Here is a 20,124-nt window from a genome sequence, read left to right as displayed (position 1 = left end):
AAAAACACACACACACTCTATATGTAATGTATTTATATTTATTGTGTTTTTATTTATGTAGCCCTCTCACTTGCCTTGTTAGCTATCTCTGCAGTCAGCCACGTGACTGAGTGGTAAGAAGGCCACCTTTGGTAAACAATATACCTCTAGGGTCCGTATGATTTGGCTTTAACCGAACAGGAAAGTTGGGATGTTATGGGGAGGAATGTTAGTTGTGCTGTGTGAGTACTCCACACATGAAGTTATTGTTTAGAAGAAAAATAACAGATCTTACACTGGCATAAAGTTACAAAAGAAGTATATTTACCAATATTTCAACTTTAACAAACAGTTAAAAGGGTCCATTACAGTTAAACCAGTCCAATGTGCACATAAACGTCGGAGCTCATTTCTGGAATGGTTGGGTGTTTTGCTTTACTCACCCGCTGAACCTGCATTCTGCATGAAGGACACCAGCCACTGTTTCAACGCTCCTTGAAGACCATCTCAAACGAACTGGCTAACTCAGGGGTATTAGTATTTCCTCCTCAGAAATGTCTATATGCACTTCTTCTCACCTGCTCATTATTTCCCCCCCTTCCCTTTCTCCTATTACATTCCTCCTCCTCCACCGTGACCTTTCCCACCCACCTAGGTTCACCTATCACCTTCCAGCTAGCCTCCTTCCCCTCCCCCCGCCTTTTTATTCTGGCATCTTCTCCCTTTCTTTTTAATCTTGAAGAAGGGTCTCACCCTGAAATGTGGTCTCGTCTATTCATTTCCATGGATGCTTGCCTGACCTGCTGAGTTCCACCAGCATTTTGTGTGTGTTACCAAGGAAGTTGTTATCAGGGAAAGTGAAGAGGTGATAGACAGGAGCTACAGGGAGGTGGTTATCCCTAGGCTACAGGAGTCAAAACACTGGGTCACTGTCAAAAGAGGGAAGGGAAATGCCCAGATAGTGGAGAGCACCCCTGTGGCTGTCCCCCTCAGCAACAAATATCTTGTTCTGGATGCTTTTGAGGGGGATGACCTGACAGAGTACAGCCACGGTGACCAGGTCTCTGGCACTGAGCCTGGCGCTGTTGTGCAGGAGAGAAGGAGGGTGAAGAGAAATGCGGTAGTCGTGGGGGATTCCATAGTCAGGGGAATGGACAGGAGATTCTGCGAGCCTGATAGAGATACCCGCATGGTGTGTTGCCTCCCAGGTGCCAGGGTACGGGATGTCTCGGATCGGGTCCTGAATATTCTAAAGGGGGAGGGTGAGCAGCCAGTTGTCTTGTTACATGTTGGTACCAATGACATAGATAGGACAAAGGAGGAGGTCCTGAAGAGAGATTTCCAGGAGTTAGGAAGGAAGCTGAGAAGCAGGACCTCCAGGGTAGTAATCTCGGGATTGCTACCTGTGCCACGTGCTAGCAAGGGCAAGAATAGTAGGATCAAGCAGATGAATGCGTGGCTGAGAGACTGGTGCAGGGGGCAGGGCTTCAGATTCTTGGATCATTGGGATGTCTTCTGGGGGAAGCATGACCTGTTCAAAAAGGACAGGTTACACCTGAACCCGAAGGGGACCAATATCCTGGCGGGAAAGTTTAATAGCTGTTAGGGAGGGTTTAAACTAATTTGGCAGGGGGATGGGAACCGGAATGATAGAGCGGAGGAAGGGGAAAACAGAAATAAATCTAAGATAGTGAGCAGTAAAGATGTCAGGAAAGACAGGCGGGTGATGGGGCAAATGTGTAGCCATTGGGATGAGTTGCAGTGAAATCAAAGCAAAAAGTATCAAATACTGGTCTTAAGGTGTTGTACTTAAATGCACGCAGCATAAGAAATAAGGTGGATGATCTTCTTGTACAGCTACAGATTGGCAGGTATGATATTGTGGCCATCACTGAGACCTGGCTAAAGGATGCATGTCTCTGGGAGCTGAACGTCCAAGGATACATGGTGTATAGGAAGGTAGGCAGAGGGGGAGGCGTGGCTTTATTGGTAAGAAATGATATTAAATCGTTAGAAAGAGGTGATATAGGATCGGAAGGTGCAGAATCTTTATGGGTTGAGCTAAGGAATAGCAGGGGTAAAAAGACCCTGATGGCAGTTATTTATAGGCCTCCAAACAGCTGCAGTGATGTGGACTACAAATTACAACTGGAAATAGAAAAGGCTTGTCAGAAGGGCAGTATTATGATAATTGTGGGGGATTTTAACATGCGAGTAGATTGGAAAAATCAGGTCGGCACTGGATCTCAAGAGAGAGAATTTGTAGAATGTCTGCGAGATGGCTTTTTAGAACAGCTTGTTGTTGAGCCCACTAGGGGATCGGCTGTACTGGATTGGGTATTGTGCAATGAACCGGAGGTGATTGGAGAGATTGAGGTGAAGGAACCCTTAGGAGGCAGTGATCATAACATGATTTGAGTTCACTGTGAAATTAGAAAAAGAGAAGCCGAAATCTGATGTGTCGGTGTTTCAGTGGAGTAAAGGAAACTACAGTGGCATGAGAGAGGAACTGGCCAAAGTTGACTGGAAAGAGACACTGGCGGGAAAGACGGCAGAGCAGCAGTGGCTGGAGTTTATGTGAGAAATGAGGAATGTGCAAGACAGGTATATTCCAAAAAAGAAGAAATTTTCAAGTGGAAAAAGGATGCAACCGTGGTTGACAAGAGAAGTCAAAGCCAAAGCTAAAGCTAAGAAGAGGGCATACAAGGAAGCAAAAATTAGTGGGAAGACAGAGGACTGGGAAGTCTTTAAAACCTTACAAAAGGAAACCAAGAAGGTCATTAAGAGAGAAAAGATTAACTATGAAAGGAAACTAGCAAATAATATCGAAGAGGATACTAAAAGCTTTTTCAAGTATATAAAGAGTAAAAGACAGGTGAGAGTAGATATAGGACCGATAGAAAATGATACTGGAGAAATTGTAATGGGAGATGAGGAGATGGCAGAGGAACTGAACAAGTTTTTTGCATCAGTCTTCACTGAGGAAGACAGCAAGATACTGGACACTCAAGGGTGGCAGGGAAGAGAAGTGTGCGCAGTCACAATTACGACAGAGTACTCAGGAAGCTGAATAGGCTAAAGGTGGATAAATCTCCTGGACCAGATGGAATGCACCCTGGTGTTCTGAAGGAAGTAGCTGTGGAGATTGCGGAGGCACTAGCGATGATCTTTCAAAAGTCGATAGATTCTGGCATGGTTCCGGAGGACTGGAAGATTGCAAATGTCACTCCACTATTTAAGAAGGGGGCAAGGAAGCAAAAAGGAAATTATAGACCTGTTAGCTTGACGTCGGTGGTTGGGAAGTTGTTGGAGTCGATTGTCAAGGATGAGGTTACAGAGTAGCTGGAGGCATATGACAAGATAGGCAGAACTCAGTATGGATTCCTTAAAGGAAAATCCTGCCTGACAAACCTATTACAATTTTTTGAGGAAATTACCAGTTGGCTAGACAAGGGAGATGCAGTGGATGTTGTATATTTGGATTTTCAGAAGGCCTTTGACAAGGTGCCACACATGAGGCTGCTTAACAAGATAAGAGCCCATGGAATTACAGGAAAGTTACATACGTGGATAGAGCGTTGGCTGACTGGCAGGAAACAGAGAGTGGGAATAAAGGGATCCTATTCTGGTTGGCTGCCGGTTACCAGTGGTGTTCCACAGGGATCAGTGTTGGGGCCGCTTCTTTTTACATTGTACATCAACGATTTGGATTATGGAATAGAGGGCTTTGTGGCTAAGTTTGCTGACGATACGAAGATAGGTGGAGGGGCCGGTAGTGCTGAGGAAACGGAGAGTCTGCAGAGAGACTTGGATAGATTGGAAGAATGGGCAGAGAAGTGGCAAATGAAGTACAGTGTTGGAAAGTGTATGGTTATGCACTTTGGCAGAAAAAATAAACGGGCAGACTATTATTTAAATGGGGAAAGAATTCAAAGTTCTGAGATGCAACGGGACTTGGGAGTCCTCGTACAGGATTCCCTTAAAGTTAACCTCCAGGTTGAGTCGGTAGTGAAGAAGGGGAATGCAATGTTGACATTCATTTCTAGAGGAATAGAGTATAGGAGCAGGGATGTGATGTTGAGGCTCTATAAGGCGCTGGTGAGACCTCACTTGGAGTACTGTGGGCAGTTTTGGGCTCCTTATTTAAGAAAGGATGTGCTGACGTTGGAGAGGGTACAGAGAAGATTCACTGGAATGATTCCGGGAATGAGAGGGTTAACATATGAGGAACGTTTGTCCGCTCTTGGACTGTATTCCTTGGAGTTCAAAAGAATGAGGGGAGACCTTATAGAAACATTTCGAATGTTAAAAGGCATGGACAGAGTGGATGTGGTAAAGTTGTTTCCCATGATGGGGGAGTCTAGTACGAGAGGGCATGACTTCAGGATTGGAGGGTGCCCTTTCAGAACAGAAATGTGAAAAAATTTTTTTAGTCAGAGGGTGGTGAATCTATGGAATTTGTTGCCGCGGGCAGCAGTGGAGGCCAAGTCATTGGGTGTCTTTAAAGCAGAGATTGATAGGTATCTGAGTAGCCAGGGCATCAAAGGTTATGGTGAGAAGGCGGGGCAGTGGGACTAAATAGGATAAAATGGATCAGCTCATGATAAAATGGCGGAGCAGACTCGATGGGCCGAATGGCCTACTTCTGCTCCTTTGTCTTATGGTCTTATGGTCTAAGTTAAAGTTGCGAACTTCTGGTTTCCTCCTCTTGAAGTCAATAATCAGCTTCTTGGCCTTGCTGATATGGAGTGAGAGGCAGTCGAGTGTCACTTCTCAGCTAAGTTCTCAGTCCCCTTCCAATCTGCTGATTTGTCACCATCTTTGATTTGGTCACTGTTAGTTAGCAAACTTGACTATGGCATTGGAGCTGTCACCGTCATGAGTGTAAAGCAAGTGTCAGATATCTTTATCACCCCAGGACAGAGAGAATCCGAGTCTGAGGTCCCATCCCCTGGTTCCCATGAGTGATAGGTGTTGACACAGGTCTTCAGCCCAGCTGGTCAGTGTAGGCATAAATGCCTAACGCAACTAGAGTCATTTGCTTTTTTATCACTGCATCATAAGACATAGGAGCAGAATTAGGCCAATTGGCTCATCGAGACTTCACTGTTAGGTCATGGTTGATGTCCTTTCCTTTTCAATCTATTCTCCTACCTACTGCCCGCAATCTTTGATATAACCAATTCCCCTCCCACCTTAAATCTGTGCCCTCTAGTTTTAATAGACTTCTCTACCCTGGGGAAAATACCCATATTCAAGGGCATCTTCAATCTCTCACTGCTGCAGTCAGAGATCCCCACCTGCTTCAAATGGGCAACAATCAGACCCGTGTCCAAGAAGAGCAGGGGGAGCTGCCTCAGTGACTCACATCTACTGTGATGAAGTTGATCATGGCCAGAATCAACTGCCTAGGCAAGGACCTGGACTTGCTGCAATGATTCAGGAACAGCTTCTTCCCCTGCACCATCAGATTTCTGAATGGACAATGAACCCATGAACATTACCTCAGTACTTTCCCCTCATTTTGCACTACTTATGTAATCAATTATATACACACTTGTAATTTCTATTTTATCATGTATTACAATGTACTGCTGCCCTAAAACAACAAATTTCATGACATGCTAGTGATATTAAACATAATTCTGATTATTTATGATTTTATAAACCCTCAGCCTCCTTCACTCCAGGGAAAACAGTCACAGCCTGTCCCCCTGGACTCCCGGATTGCTGCTATGGTAGAAATAATCTAGCACGATGACATTGGCATGGGGCGGCTCAAACTTGGACAATGGGATCCTCTTAAAGGTTTGGACTTCCTCAATTAGTCCTTCAGAATCAGAATCAGGTTTATTATCACTGGCATGTGTCGTGAAATTTGTTAACTTAGCAGCAGCAGTTCAATGCAATACATGATCTAGAAGAAATCAATCAATTACAGTATATGTATATTGGAGATTAAGAATTGTGTAAAAACAAAAATAATATTTAAAAAGTGAGCTGGTGTTCACTGGTTCAATGTCCGTTTAGGAATCGGATGGTAGAGGGGAAGAAGCTGTTAATCATAATCATATAACAATTACAGCACAGAAACAGGCCATCTTGGCCCTTCTAGTCTGTGCCAAACGCTTACTCTCACCTAGTCCCATCGACCTGCACTCAGCCCATAACCCTCCATTCCTTTCCTGTCCATATATCTATCCAATTTAACTTTAAATGACAACATCGAACCTGCCTGAACCACTACTGCTGGAAGCTTGTTCCACACAGCCACCACTCCTTTACTCAGAGAGTATGTCACGCCTCATGTCACGCCTAAACTTTTGCCCTTTAACTCTCAACTCATGTCCTCTTGTTTGAATCTCCCCCACTCTCAATGGAAAAAGCCTATCCACGTCAACTCTATCTATCCCTCTCATAATTTTAAATACCTCTATCAAGTCCCCCCTCAACCTTCTGCGTTCCAAAGAATAAAGACCCAACTTGTTCGACCTTTCTCTGTAACTTAGGTGATGAAGCCCAGGTAACATTCTAGTAAACCTTCTCTGTACTGTCTCTATTTTGTGACCAAAACTGTATACAATACTCCAAATTTGACCTCAACAATGCCTTATACAATTTCAACATTACGTCCCAACTCCTATACTCAATGCTCTGATTTATAAAGGCCAGCATACCAAAAGCTTTCTTCACCACCCTATCCACATAAGATTCCACCTTCAGGGAACTATGCACCATTATTCCTAGATCCCTCTGTTCTACTGCATTCTTCAATGCCCTACCATTTACCATGTATGTCCTATTTTGATTAGTCCTACCAAAATGTAGCACCTCACATTTATCAGCATTAAACTCCATCTGCCATCTTTCATCCCACTCTTCTAACTGGCCTAAATCTCTCTGCAAGCTTTGATAACCTACTTCATTATCCATAGCTCCACTTATCTTAGTATTACCTACATACTTACTAATCCAATTTACCACCCCATCATCCAGATCATTAGTGTATGATCCCTGAGGCACACCACTAATCACTGGCCTCCAATCTGACAAACAGTTATCCACCACTACTCTCTGGTGTCTCCCATCCAGCCACTGCTGAATCCATTTTACTATTTCAATATTAATATCTAACGATTGAACCTTCCTAACCAACCTGCCGTGTGGAAACTTGTCAAAGGCCTTACTGAAGTCCATATAGACAACATCCACTGCTTTACCCTCGTCAACATTCCTAGTAACCTCTTCAAAAAATTCAATAATATTTGTCAAACATGACCTTCCACGCACAAATCCATGTTGACTGTTCCTAATCAGATCCTCTCTATGCAGATAATTATATATACCATCTCTAAGAATACTTTCCATCAATTTACCCATCACTGACGTCAAACTCACAGGCTGATAATTGCTAGGTTTACTCTTAGAACCCTTTTTAAACAATGGAACAACATGAGCAATACGCCAATCCTCCGGCACCATCCCCGTTTCTAATGACATTTGAAATATTTCTGTCAGAGCCCCTGCTATTTCCACACTAACTTCCCTCAAGGTCTTAGGGAACATCCTGTCAGGACCCGGAGACTTATTCACTTTTATATTCCTTAAAAGCTCCAGTACTACTACTTCTTTAATCATCATAGTTTCCATAACTTCCCTACCTGTTTCCCTTACCTTACACAATTCAATATCCTTCTTCTTAGTCAATACTGAAGAAAAGAAATTGTTAAGAATCTCCCCCATCTCTGTTGGCTCCAGGCATAGCCGTCCGCTCTGATTCTCTAAGGGACCAATTTTATCCCTCACTATCCTTTTGCTATTTATATAACGGTAGAAACCCTTGGGATTTATTTTCACCTTACTCGCCAAAGCAACCTCATATCTTCTTTTAGCTTTTCTAATTTCTTTAAGATTCTTTTTACATTCTTTATATTCCTCGAGCACCTCATTTACTCCATGCTGTCTATATTTATTGTAGATCTCTCTTTTTTTCCGAACCAAGTTTCCAAATATCCCTTGAAAACCATAGCTATCTCAAACTTTTAACTTTTCCTTTCAACCTAACAGGAACATAAGGATTCTGTACTCTCAAAATTTCACCTTTAAATGACCTTCATTTCTCTATTACATCCTTCCCATAAAACAAATTGTCCCAATCCACTCCTTCTAAATCCTTTCGCATCTCCTCAACGTTAGCCTTATTCCAATCAAAAATCTCAACCCTGGGTCCAGATCTATCCTTCTCCATAATTATATTGAAACTAACAGCATTGTGATCACTGGACCCGAAGTGCTCCCCAACACAAACCTCCGTCACCTGCCCTATCTCATTCCCTAACAGGAGATCCAACACTGCTCCTTCTCTAGTTGGTACCTCTATGTATTGCTGCAAAAAACTATCTTGCACATATTTTACAAACTCCAAACCATCCAGCCCTTTTACAGAATGGGCTTCCCAGTCTATGTGTGGAAAATTAAAATCTCCCACAATTACATCCTAGTGCTAACTACATATATCTGCTATCTCCTTACAAATTTGCTCCTCCAATTCTCGCTCCCCATTAGGTGGTCTATAATACACCCCCATAAGTGTTACTGCACCTTTCCCATTCCTCAATTCCACCCAAATAGCCTCCCTAGACCAGCCCTCTAATCTATTCTGCCGGAGCACTGCTGTAATATTTTCTCTGACAAGCAATGCAACACCTCCCCCTCTTGTCCCTCCGATTCTCTCACACCTGAAGCAACGAAATCCAGGAATATTTAGTTGCCAATCACACCCCTCCTGTAACCATGTTTCACTAATGGCTACCACATCATATTTCCAGGTATCAATCCATGCTTTAAGCTCATCCACCTTTCTTATAATGCTCCTAGCATTAAAATAAATACATTTAAGAAATTTTCCACCTCTTACTCTCTGTTTATCACTAACTGTGCAAACAATTTTACTATTTTCTTTTTCTTCCTTCTTCCCTACATCTGTTCCTGCACTCTGGTTCCCCTCCCCCCTCGTATCTAGTTTAAACCCACTGGAGCCTCTCTAGCAAACCTACCTGCAAGAATATTTCTCCCCCTCCAGTTCAGATGTAGACCATCACGCTGGAACAGGTCCCACCTTCCCTGGAAAACTGTTCCTGAATCGCTGAGTGTGTGACTCCAGGCTTCTGTACTAGTGAGAAAGGGGCATGCCCTGGGTACTTGGGGTCCTTAATAATGGGTGCTGCCTTTCTGAGACACCGCTCCTTGAGAATATCCTGGGTACTTTGTAGGCTAGTACCCAAGATGGAGCTGACTAAATTTATGACCTTCTTTCATTCGTATGCAGTAGCCCCCCACCCCCTCCATACCAGACAGTGATGCAGCCTGTCAGAATGCTCTCCACAGTACATCCATAGAAGTTTTTGAGTGTTTTTGTTGACATACCAAATCTCTTCAAACTGATAAAGTATAGTTGCTGTCTTGCCTTCTTTATAACTGCATCGATATGTTGGGACCAGTTTAGGTCCTCAGAGATCTTGAAATTGCTCACTCTCTCCACTTCAGATCCCTCTGAGGATTGGTATATGTTCCTTTGTCTTGCCCTTCCTGAAGTCCACAATCAGCTCTTTCGTCTGACTGACGTTGAGTGCCAGGTTGTTGCTGCGGCACCACTCCACTAGTTGGCATATCTCACTCCTGTATGCCCTCTTGTCACCACCTGAGATTCTACCAACAATGGCTGTATCATCAGCAAATTTATAGATGGTATTTGAGCTATGCCTAGCCACACAGTCATGTGTATATAGAGTGTAGAGCAGTGGGCTAAGCACACACCCCTGAGGTGCACCAGTGTTGATCGTCAGCGAGGAGGAGTTGTTATCACCAATCTTCACAGATTGTGGTCTTCCGGTTAGGAAGCCGATCCAATTGCAGAGGGAGGTACAGAGGCCCAGGGTCTATATCTTATCATCAGGATTGTGGGAATGATGGTGTTAAATGCTGAGCTTTGGTCGATGAACAGCATCCTGACGTAGGTGTTTGTATTGTCCAGGTGGTTAAAGCCGTGTGGAGCCATTGAGATTGTGTCTGCCGTTGACCCATTGTGGTGATAGGCAAATTGCAGTGGGTCCAGGTCCTTGCTGAGGCAGGAGTTCAGTCTAGTCATGACCAACCCCTCAAAGCATTTCATCACAGTTGATGTGAGTGCTACCGGGTGATAGTCATTAAGGCAGCTCACATTATTCTTAGGCACTGGTATAACTGTCACCTTTTTGAAGCAAGTGGGAACTTCTGTCCATAGCAGTGAGAGGTTAAAAATGTCCTTGAATACTCCCACTAGTTGGTTGGCACAGGTTTTCAGCTAAGTAACCTTTACTATCTGTGTACTGTCCAAATGTCACAGCACAGAAACAGTCCTTTTGACGCAGCTTGTCCGCGCCAACTAACGTGCCCACCTGACTGAGTCCCATTTTTCTGTGTTTAAAAGAATCAGTGGCCAAGAAGAGTATTCCTGGGTTTCCTAGAGCACCAAGGGCAGAGAAGAGGGAAGGGAGGAAATGGCTCCGGCGTTGAAGGTTGTAGCAGGAAGGTTGTCTGTCTGGATCCCAATGCCCACAGGCTGATGGGATGCCATCCTGTCAGAGAGCGCGGATTATTTTTAATTATTTATTTAGAGATCGGTGTGGAATAGGCCCCTCCCAACCACTGGCACCACCCAGCAACCCACCGATTTAACCCGAGCTTAATCACAGGACAATTTACACCCAGCGACCCACCGATTTAACCCGAGCCTAATCACAGGACAATTTACACCCAGCGACCCACCGATTTAACCCAAGCCTAATGACAGGACAATTTACACCCAGCGACCCACCGATTTAACCCGAGCCTAATGACAGGACAATTTACACCCAGCGACCCACCAATTTAACCCAAGCCTAATGACAGGACAATTTACACCCAGCGACCCACCGATTTAACCCGAGCCTAATGACAGGACAATTTACACCCAGCGACCCACCAATTTAACCCGAGCCTAATCACAGGACAATTTACACCCAGCGACCCACCGATTTAACCCGAGCCTAATGACAGGACAATTTACACCCAGCGACCCACCAATTTAACCCGAGCCTAATCACAGGACAATTTACACCCAGCGACCCACCGATTTAACCTAAGCCTAATGACAGGACAATTTACACCCAGCGACCCACCGATTTAACCCGAGCCTAATGACAGGACAGTTTACACCCAATGACCAGTTAACCTACTAACTGGTACATCTTTAGAACGAGGTGGAAACCCACACGTTCGCGGGAATGATGTACAAACTCCTTATTGACTGTACCAGAAATGAACTCGGAACTCCAGACTCCCATGCCCTGAAATGTAGTAGCATCATGCTAACTGTGACACTACTTTAGCGCCCTAATCCCCACACCGTGATTATCCCCCACTTCAACCAGCCTTCCCTATACAGTTCATCCTGGAGGGATTTAGCCGAGCCCCTCTTCCCCATGGGGACAGACCAGGCTGGGGCTGTGGAGATTGATGGGGAACCCGGCTGATCACTGCCTGCACAGGAGGGACCCTGAACCCCTCCACACCCTCTCCAATTAGAGCCCAAAGAGTCTTTGTTACAAATCAATGCACTTTATTCTTTTTTCTGCAAATATAGGAAAGAATGTTAAACACTTGAATAATTCCGCAGTGAAGTTATAACTGAACAGCTGGTAATGCCCTGCTGGTGTGAGGAAGTTGGGGTACAGAGGGACAGGGTGCAAGTTTGACAAATGTGGTTCTTACAAGAACAGAATGCCTTTCTCCCGGTCTTGTGAACTCTGTGGTCAGGGACCCACTGATTCTCAACAGGACAGTGGTAGTCTGAGCAATGTACAGATTGAAGCCCCTCACACTGAGCAGTACACACACACACACAGTGCGGAGAATCGGTACCAAGAACAGCAGAAACAGAGGCCGCAGGGATCTTGGCAGGACCTCCGTGTGGTAGCAGCAAATAATGGGATGTCCCTGGTCAGCTGCTCCCTGGAAACAGGTTGGAGCCCTCTCCACTGGTGGGTGCGTGAGGAAGGCGCCAAGCCACCCTGGTGTGTGGGGGTGAGGGCTCACAGCTTCTCGAAGGGGAACAGGTGCTTCTCCTCGCCTCGCTTCAGTTTGCGCCTCTTCTGGCTTGTCTCCCCTTCCTGTCGGTTCAGGGGCCACGAGGAAGCAGTGTCAGTGGCCGGGGTCGATTCGCTGGGACCCTCGTCCTCGGAGCAGCCTGTGGGCCCCTGCCCGGAGTTTACAACAGCTCCCTCCTAAAAGCGGAAAGACAGAGTAGCAGTTACCATACTGGCAGAAGGGAAAGCTCTGCCAGAGTTTTACCGAAGCACGCAGAGTTTGGGGGGGAAAGCACTGCTCAGGTTTGATGAATCAGATCAGGTTGATTATCACTGCCATATGTCGTGAAAGCTGTTGTTTGGGGTAGTGGTAAAAAGGAATACAAAAAATTACTGCAACACACATCAAAGTTGCTGGTGAACGCAGCAGGCCAGGCAGCATCTCTAGGAAGAGGTACAGTCGACGTTTCGGGCCGAGACCCTTCGTCAGGACTAACTGAAGGAAGAGTTAGTAAGAGATTTGAAAGTGGGAGAGGGAGGGGGAGATCCAAAATGATAGGAGAAGATAGGAGGGGGAGGGATGGAGCCAAGAGCTGGACAGGTGATTGGCAAAAGGGATATGAGAGGATCAGGGGACAGGAGGCCCGGGGAGAAAGACAAGGCAGAGTGTAAACCCAGAGGATGGGCAAGAGGTATAGTCAGAGGGACAGAGGGAGAAAAAGGAGAGAGAGAAAAAGAATGTGTGTGTATAAATAAATAACGGATGGGGTACGAGGGGGAGGTGGGGCATTAGTGAAGTCAATGTTCATGCCATCAGGTTGGAGGCTACCCAGACGGAATATAAGGTGTTGTTCCTCCAACCTGAGTGGAGGAACCTGATGGCATGAACACTGACTTCTCTAACTTCCGCTAATGCCCCACCTCCCCCTTGTACCTCATCCGTTACTTATTTATACACATATTCTTTCTCTCACTCTCCTTTTTCTCCCTCTGTCCCTCTGACTATACCCCTTGCCCATCATCTGGGTTTTTTTTCCCCATCCCCCCTTTCCTTCTCCCTGGGCCTCCTGTCCCATGATCCTCTCGTACCCCTTTTGCCAGTCACCTGTCCAGCTCTTGGCTCCATCCCTCCCCCTCCTGTCTTCTATCATTTTGGATCTCCCCCCTCCCCCTCCCACTTTCAAATCTCTTACTAACTCTTCCTTCAGTTAGTCCTGACGAAGGGTCTCGGCCCGAAACGTCGACTGCACCTCTTCCTAGAGATGCTGCCTGGCCTGCTGCGTTCACCAGCAACTTTGATGTGTGTTGCTTGAATTTCCAGCATCTGCAGAATTCCTGTTGTTACAAAAAATTACTATTAGAAATATATAAAAAGTAGTGCAGAAAGGGCAAAAATAGTGAGGTAGTGTTCATTGTCTGATCAAATATGTGAAAGCAGAGGGGAAGAAACCATTCCTAAGATGTTGAGCGGGTGTCTTCAGGCTCCCTGCTGGTAGCAATGAGAAGAGGGCATGTCTGTGGTGCCGGGTGTCCTGAAAACTGGATGCTGTGAGCGGCCTGAACTACTCAGGGGAACCAGACCTGCACGGTTGTTCCCACCAACAACCAGCGTTCCCAAAAACTTCCGAACTCCTACGGATTTGCAAGATTAACTTGCAGAGTGAGTCGGTGGTAAACTGCAGTCTTTTCAAGAGGACCAAAACGTGCTGTGGACAGGCAGGGAGGGGTGTAGGGGTGAGATGGGGAGGAGGAGGGAGGGGGTCATGGAAATGAGGAAGGATATTAGGACACATGGGGAGTGTGAGGGACACGCTGTGGTGTTTTATGCTGGGGAGACAGCAGGGTGGACGCAGTAATTAAGTTTAAAGCTCACTGTTACCTGGGATTGGTAGCGAGCCTTAAGCCGCTCCCTGATCAGCAGCCCCTTCACCAGCAGCTTCCAGTTCCCCAAAACCCGCTTCTCGCGCTTCTGCACAGAAACACAACAGTCATCTGTCAGACCAACAGAATCTGCAGGGCCAGACCTCCCAGAGACCTCCACACCGCCAGTGGTGGGACCAAAAACCCCAGGGACCACGTTCTCAGCACACACACTTCAATCCACTCTTACATAACAGACTGAAACTTCCTCTACATCGTCCCCTCATACACTCCCAGAGCTAGACATCAGAGTGAATGTCCCTCCTCACCGTCCCATCACACACTCCCGGGGTCAGACACAGAGTGAAACTCCCTCCATACCATACCGTCACACACTCCCGGGGTCAGACACAGAGTGAAACTCCCTCCACACCATCCCATCACACACTCCCGGGGTCAGACACAGAGTGAAACTCCCTCCATACCATCCCGTCACACACTCTTGGGGTCAGACACAGAGTGAAGCTCCCTCCACACTGTCCCATCACACACTCCCGGGGTCAGACTCAGAGTGAATGTCCCTCCTCACCGTCCCGTCACACACTCCTGGGGTCAGACACAGAGTGAAACTCCCTCCTCACCGTCCCATCATACACTGCCAGGGTCAGACACAGAGTGAAACTCCCTCCACACCGTCCCATCACACACTCCCGGGGTCAGACACAGAGTGAATCTCCCTCCACACCGTCCCATCACACACTCCCGGGGTCAGACACAGAGTGAAGCTCCCTCCACACCGTCCCATCACACACTCCCGGGGTCAGACACAGAGTGAAGCTCCCTCCACACCGTCCCACCACACACTCCCAGGGTCAGACACAGAGTGAAGCTCCCTCCACACTGTCCCATCACACACTCCCGGGGTCAGACACAGAGTGAAGCTCCCTCCACACCGTCCCATCACACACTCCCGGGGTCAGACACAGAGTGAAGCTCCCTCCACACCATCCCACCACACACTCCTGGGTTTATATGTGAAACGTTCTCCTCACACATTCTAGTTCTATTTCTCACCCCACCTCTGACTGAGAGAGGTGTCAGCAGGATGGAATGGGTGCTTTGGGTTGTGAGCTGGGCCTACTGGGATTGTCCAGAATGGTTCAGCTTATAACGTGTTGAATTTTTTGTCAGGGCCATCACAGTCTCCCATGCCAATTCTCACCCCCTCCCTCTCCTGATTCCCACCTGCCCCCATTCCCCTTACGAGCCTAGCCTCCCTCAGTCCCACCCCACCCATTCCCTTCCCAGATTTCCGGAGCACTTACCAGCTGCTCCCTCTTGGCCTGCTCAACCTCCTCCTGTTTACTCGCTGTCAGTAAGACCTCCACATGTTCCTCACAAACCACGTACCCATCTATTCTGTGGGGTAGCAACAAAGGGAATTACTGTCAGAGTCGCAAAGCATGGAAGCAGGCATTTCGATCCAACTCCATGCTGCCCACAATGCCTTCCTGAGATAGTCCTGTACCTGTCCATATCCCTCTAAACCTTTCCTATCTGTGTCCCTGTCTATATCACTGTAAACCTTTCCTAACCGCGTACCTGTCCGTATCCCTCTAAACCTTTCCTATCCGTGTACCTGTCCATATCCCTCGAAACCTTTTCTATCCGTATCCCTCTAAACCTTCCCTATCCGTGTACCAGTCCATATCCCTCTAAATCTTCCCTATCCGTGTACCCGTCCGTATCCCTCTAAACCTTCCCTATCCGTGTACCAGTCCGTATCCCTCTAAACCTTCCCTATCCGTGTACCTGTCGAAGTGTCTTTTAAATGTTAATGTATCTGCCTCGGCACATCCTCTGGCAGCCCATTCCACAAACTCATGACCTGTGTAGAAAAACTTGCCCCTCGGGTCTCTTTCAAAATGTCTCCTCTCCCTTAAACCTGTGCCACCAGACTATGTGGCCCAGGAGCAGACCTAGGTCGTTGCCTCTTGAGTCTGTTCCAACATTCAATCAAGGCTTTTTCCCAACCATATTCTCCAACCTTCTCCCTGTAAACCTTAATGCCCCCACCAATCAAAAACCTATTAACCTCCGCTTTAAATATACTCAATGACTTGGCCTCCACAGCCATCTGTGGCAATGAATTCCACAGATTCACCACCTGCTGGTCCAAGACTCCCCCACCATAGGAAACATCCTCTCCACATCCAGTCTATCTAGCCCTTTCAATATTCAATAGGTGTCAATGAGATCCCCGTCATGTTCTAAACTCCAGTGAGTACAGGCCCAGAGCCAGCAAGCATTTGTGTTAACCCTTTCATTCGCAGAAGCATGGCCGTGAACCTCCCCTGCACCCTCTCCAATGCCAGCACAACTATTCTTAGATAAGGGGCTCCAAACTGCTAACAATACTCCAAGTGTGGTCTGACCAATGTCAGATAAAACCCTCAGCATTACACCCTTGCCTTGTGTTCTTGTCCTCTTGAAATGAATGCTAACATTGCAATTGCCTTCTTCACTACTGACTCAACCGGCAAGTTAACCTTCAGGGAAACCTGCACAAGGGCTCCCAAGTCCCCGAGCACCTCTGATTTTTCTTTACGTTTAGAAATAATCTATGTCTTTATTCTTCCGACAAAGTGCATAACCCCACACTTTCCTGCACTCCATTCCATCTGCCCTCTGGATTTAGATTTACCCACCCTAGGAAAAGTACCGTGAATATCTCTGCCAGTCGTGACTTCATAAACTTCTATCACATCACCCCCTCAGCCTTCTACACTGCAGGGAAAACAGACCCACCCTGTCCAGTCTCTCCTTGTACCTCGAGCTCACTCAACCTGCTCGATAACTTCTCTCTGCCAACCGTTCAGAGTTGCAGTCAACCCAGCCGATTTGAACAGAATTAGAAACAGACCATTCGGTCCCTCTGCTCCATGCTGGGGATTCTAGTCCACAGAAGAGGGAGGTGAAGGGGAGGTTTTGGGTTGAGGAGGAAAAGGAAGGACGAGAGGGAGTTTAGCAGAGAGGAAGGGTTACGTGGAGGTGAAGGGGACATTTCGGGATAGGGCGAGTGAGGGTGGAGACAAATAGCACCATGTGTGAATGGGGGGGGTTAAGAGGGGGAAGGGTTGGGGGAAGGAGAAATGGGGCAGAGGGAGGGGAGGGTTCAGCAGAGATGGAAAGGGTTCGGGGATGTTGGGGGGAGTGGAGGAGCGGGGGATCTGAGCATTGTAGGGAGAGGTGCATACATTGGGTGCGAATGTCCAGAGTGGAAATCGAAGCCAGTGACGGCGGAGGCGCAGTCGATGTCAAGCTTACGCGCCACACGGTGCAGGTTGGGGATCCGCAGGTGACGGCAGCCCACAGGCAGCATGCAGGGTCTGAATAGATAAACATTCCCAAACTCGTTCCGTGGGACCTGGCAGCAAGAAGAATGAGGCAGAATTACTTCTTTAGAGGGGTGGTACCGAGGGAGGGTCACACTGTGGGAGGGGTGGTACTGAGGGAGGGTCACACTGTGGGAGGGGTGGTACCGAGGGAGGGTCACACTGTGGGAGGGGTGGTACCGAGGGAGGGTCACACTGTGGCAGGGGTGGTACCGAGGGAGGGTCACACTGTGGGAGGGGTGGTACTGAGAGAGGGTCACACTGTGGGAGGGGTGGTACTGAGGGAGGGTCACACTGTGGGAGGGGTGGTACTGAGGGAGGGTCACACTGTGGGAGGGGTGGTACCGAGGGAGGGTCACACTGTGGGAGGGGCGGTACTGAGGGACAGTCACACTGTGGGAGGGGTGGTACTGAGGGAGGGTCACACTGTGGGAGGGGTGGTACTGAGAGAGGGTCACACTGTGGGAGGGGTGGTACTGAGGGAAGGTCACACTGTGGGAGGGGCGGTACTGAGGGAGGGTCACACTGTGGGAGGGGTGGTACTGAGGGAGGGTCACACTGTGGGGGGGTGGTACTGAGGGAGGGTCACACTGTGGGAGGAGTGGTACTGAGGGAGGGTCACACTGTGGGAGGGGCGGTACCGAGGAAGGGTCACGCTGTGGGAGGGGTGGTACCAAGGGAGGGTCACACCGTGGGACAACCTCACCAAAAGTGGAACCAACTTGGGGGCTGATCAACCCATCTGGGGAAGGAACAGGGCACCAAACCCCACTCAACCCTCCGGCCCCCAAAAGCCACACCCACCTTTCCGTCAGTGGCCCTGGGCGGGTGGTACTCCTCCGTCTGCCAGCGTCCGAAAAGCCCGAGATCGTCTTGGCCGCCGTTCTCCAGGCCTGACATGCGTGCTCGCCGCGCCCTGTTGGACTGACTCTTCACCATCTGTGGGTAACCACGGTTCCACGTCACTACAGCCACCGGCCCAGCGGCGAGGAGCACAGGCCGAGGCGAGGAGGAGGTGGGGGATGTTACTGCAAGGGAGGGACGGGGACGGGGACGGTGACGGGGTGTAGGTTGGGAGATTGCTGGCGACAGGGGTTGAGTTTCAGAACCGTGAGGTAATGATTTAGCTCTGTGAAACTCTAGTCAGACCACACGTGGAATATGTGCTCAGTTCTGGTCTCACTATAGGGAGGATGTGGATGCTTTAGAGAGGGTGCAGAGGAGATTTACCAGGATGCTGCCTCACCTCTTATCAGGAAAGTTTGAGGGAGCTGGGGCTTTCCTCTTTGGAGCAAAGGAGGATGAGATGTGACTTGATAGAGGTGTACAAGATGATAAGAGGCTGAGATCCAGCAGATAGCCAGATACTTTTTCCCAGGGTGGAAATGGCTAATACGAGGGGGAATAATTTTACGGTGATTGGAGGAAAGCATCAGGGGATGTCAGAGCTCGGCTTTCATACACAGAGAGGGGTGGGCACATGGAACGGTGGTAGAGGTGGGTATGGGAGAGGCAGATACATTAGGGGCATTTAAGAGACTCCTAGACAGGCACATGGATGATAGAAAACTGGAGGCTGTGCAGGAGGGAAGGGTTAGGTTGATTTTAACAGTAGGTTAAAAGGTCAGCACAACATCGTGGGGTGAAGGGCCTGGACTGTTCTGTGTTCTAATAAGGGGTAGCCTATTTAAGGCAGACGAGGAGGAATTTCTTCACTCGAGGGTTGCGATTCTTTGCAGCCCTCTCATTGTGAGAGGTTGAGGGGTGGTGTTGGACTGTGGCTGACAGTGTACTGTCTGGAGAATTGAGGGGGTCCATGGGCAGGGAAGGAGGGAGCACTGAGGCCAAGGTCTGATTAAGAGTTAATCAGGCAAGGTGGGCAATGGGGTTTGGATGCTGGCTCCTACTTGGGTTTCCTGAGGCCTTGTGTCTGGGGGAGGAGGCAGGTGGGGAGAGGAGGCAGAACTCCAGCAAACTGGGGGGGGGGGCGAATCTTTCATTGAGGGGGTCCAGAGTTCATACCTTACATGGCACCTCTCCGTCTCTCACCACACGGGCTTCCTTCAGCCAGGTGTCCTTGGAGTGAAGCACATGTACACAGTCCCTGAAAGAGCAGGTCAGGACGGGGTCAGTGCTGCTCCGTCTTCATGTCACCCGAGCGGACGGCCGACAAACCGGGGGCCAGAAGAGACGGACACAGCGGAAACGGGTGCGGAGCGGAGCATGGCCAAACTGGCACTGTGTGCGGGGAGAAGGGAGGGGGGCAGCTGGTGGAGAGGGGAACTGAGGAGAGGTAGGGAAGAAGTGAGGGGAATTGAGGAGAGGTAGGGAAGAGGGGAGAATGGTCAAGTAGGAGAGCAGGAGTGGGTTGAGGTGGGGAAAAGGGGGAGAGGAGGTGGGGAGGGAATGGTGAACTGAGGGGAGAATGGGGAGAGGAGGGGAGAATGGTAAAGTTGGAGAGGGGGAGTGGGGAGAAGTGGGGAGAAGGGGAGAGGGGGACAGAAGGTGGGAAGAAGTGAGGGGAACTGAGGAGAGGTAGGGAAGAGGGGGAGAAAGAGGAGGAGTGGGTTGAGGTGGGGAAAAGGGGGAGAGGAGGTGGGTGGAGGGTTATGGGTTGGAAGCAGGGAGTCATGAGGAATAAGGAAGGAGAGGGAAAAAGTGGAAATGAGGGAAGAAAGAGGAGTTGAGGCAGAACAGGGGGTGAGTGTGTGGGGGGGGTGAGTGTGTGGGGGGGGTGAGTGTGTGGGGGGGGGTGAGTGTGTGGGGGGGGTGAGTGTGTGGGGGGG

The 20,124-nt window shown here is 48.4% G+C and overlaps 1 protein-coding gene across 2 annotated transcripts in view; it reads right to left on the bottom strand.

Moving 5' to 3' along the window:
- Positions 1-11,617: 11,617 nt before the first annotated feature.
- The window catches only part of xpc (xeroderma pigmentosum, complementation group C), a 51,100-nt gene continuing 42,593 nt past the window's right edge, over positions 11,618-20,124 (bottom strand). The window contains exons 15-20 of one of the 2 annotated variants that reach the window (XM_063068267.1): positions 19,361-19,442; positions 18,143-18,277; positions 17,201-17,370; positions 15,269-15,362; positions 13,963-14,052; positions 11,618-12,281 (exon numbers count right to left, since the gene is read on the bottom strand). In XM_063068267.1, coding sequence (XP_062924337.1) covers positions 12,090-12,281; positions 13,963-14,052; positions 15,269-15,362; positions 17,201-17,370; positions 18,143-18,277; positions 19,361-19,442 — 763 coding nt within the window. In that variant the 3' untranslated portion in view covers positions 11,618-12,089. Of the gene's footprint in view, positions 12,282-13,962; positions 14,053-15,268; positions 15,363-17,200; positions 17,371-18,142; positions 18,278-19,360; positions 19,443-20,124 lie in introns of those variants that run through there. The other variant, XR_010020477.1, reaches the window with a different exon arrangement.

This window comes from Mobula hypostoma, chromosome 15, assembly GCF_963921235.1.
Source record: "Mobula hypostoma chromosome 15, sMobHyp1.1, whole genome shotgun sequence".
NCBI lineage: Eukaryota > Metazoa > Chordata > Chondrichthyes > Myliobatiformes > Myliobatidae > Mobula > Mobula hypostoma.
Note: the sequence above shows the minus strand (reverse complement) of the source record. Positions and strands in the feature narration are given on the sequence as shown.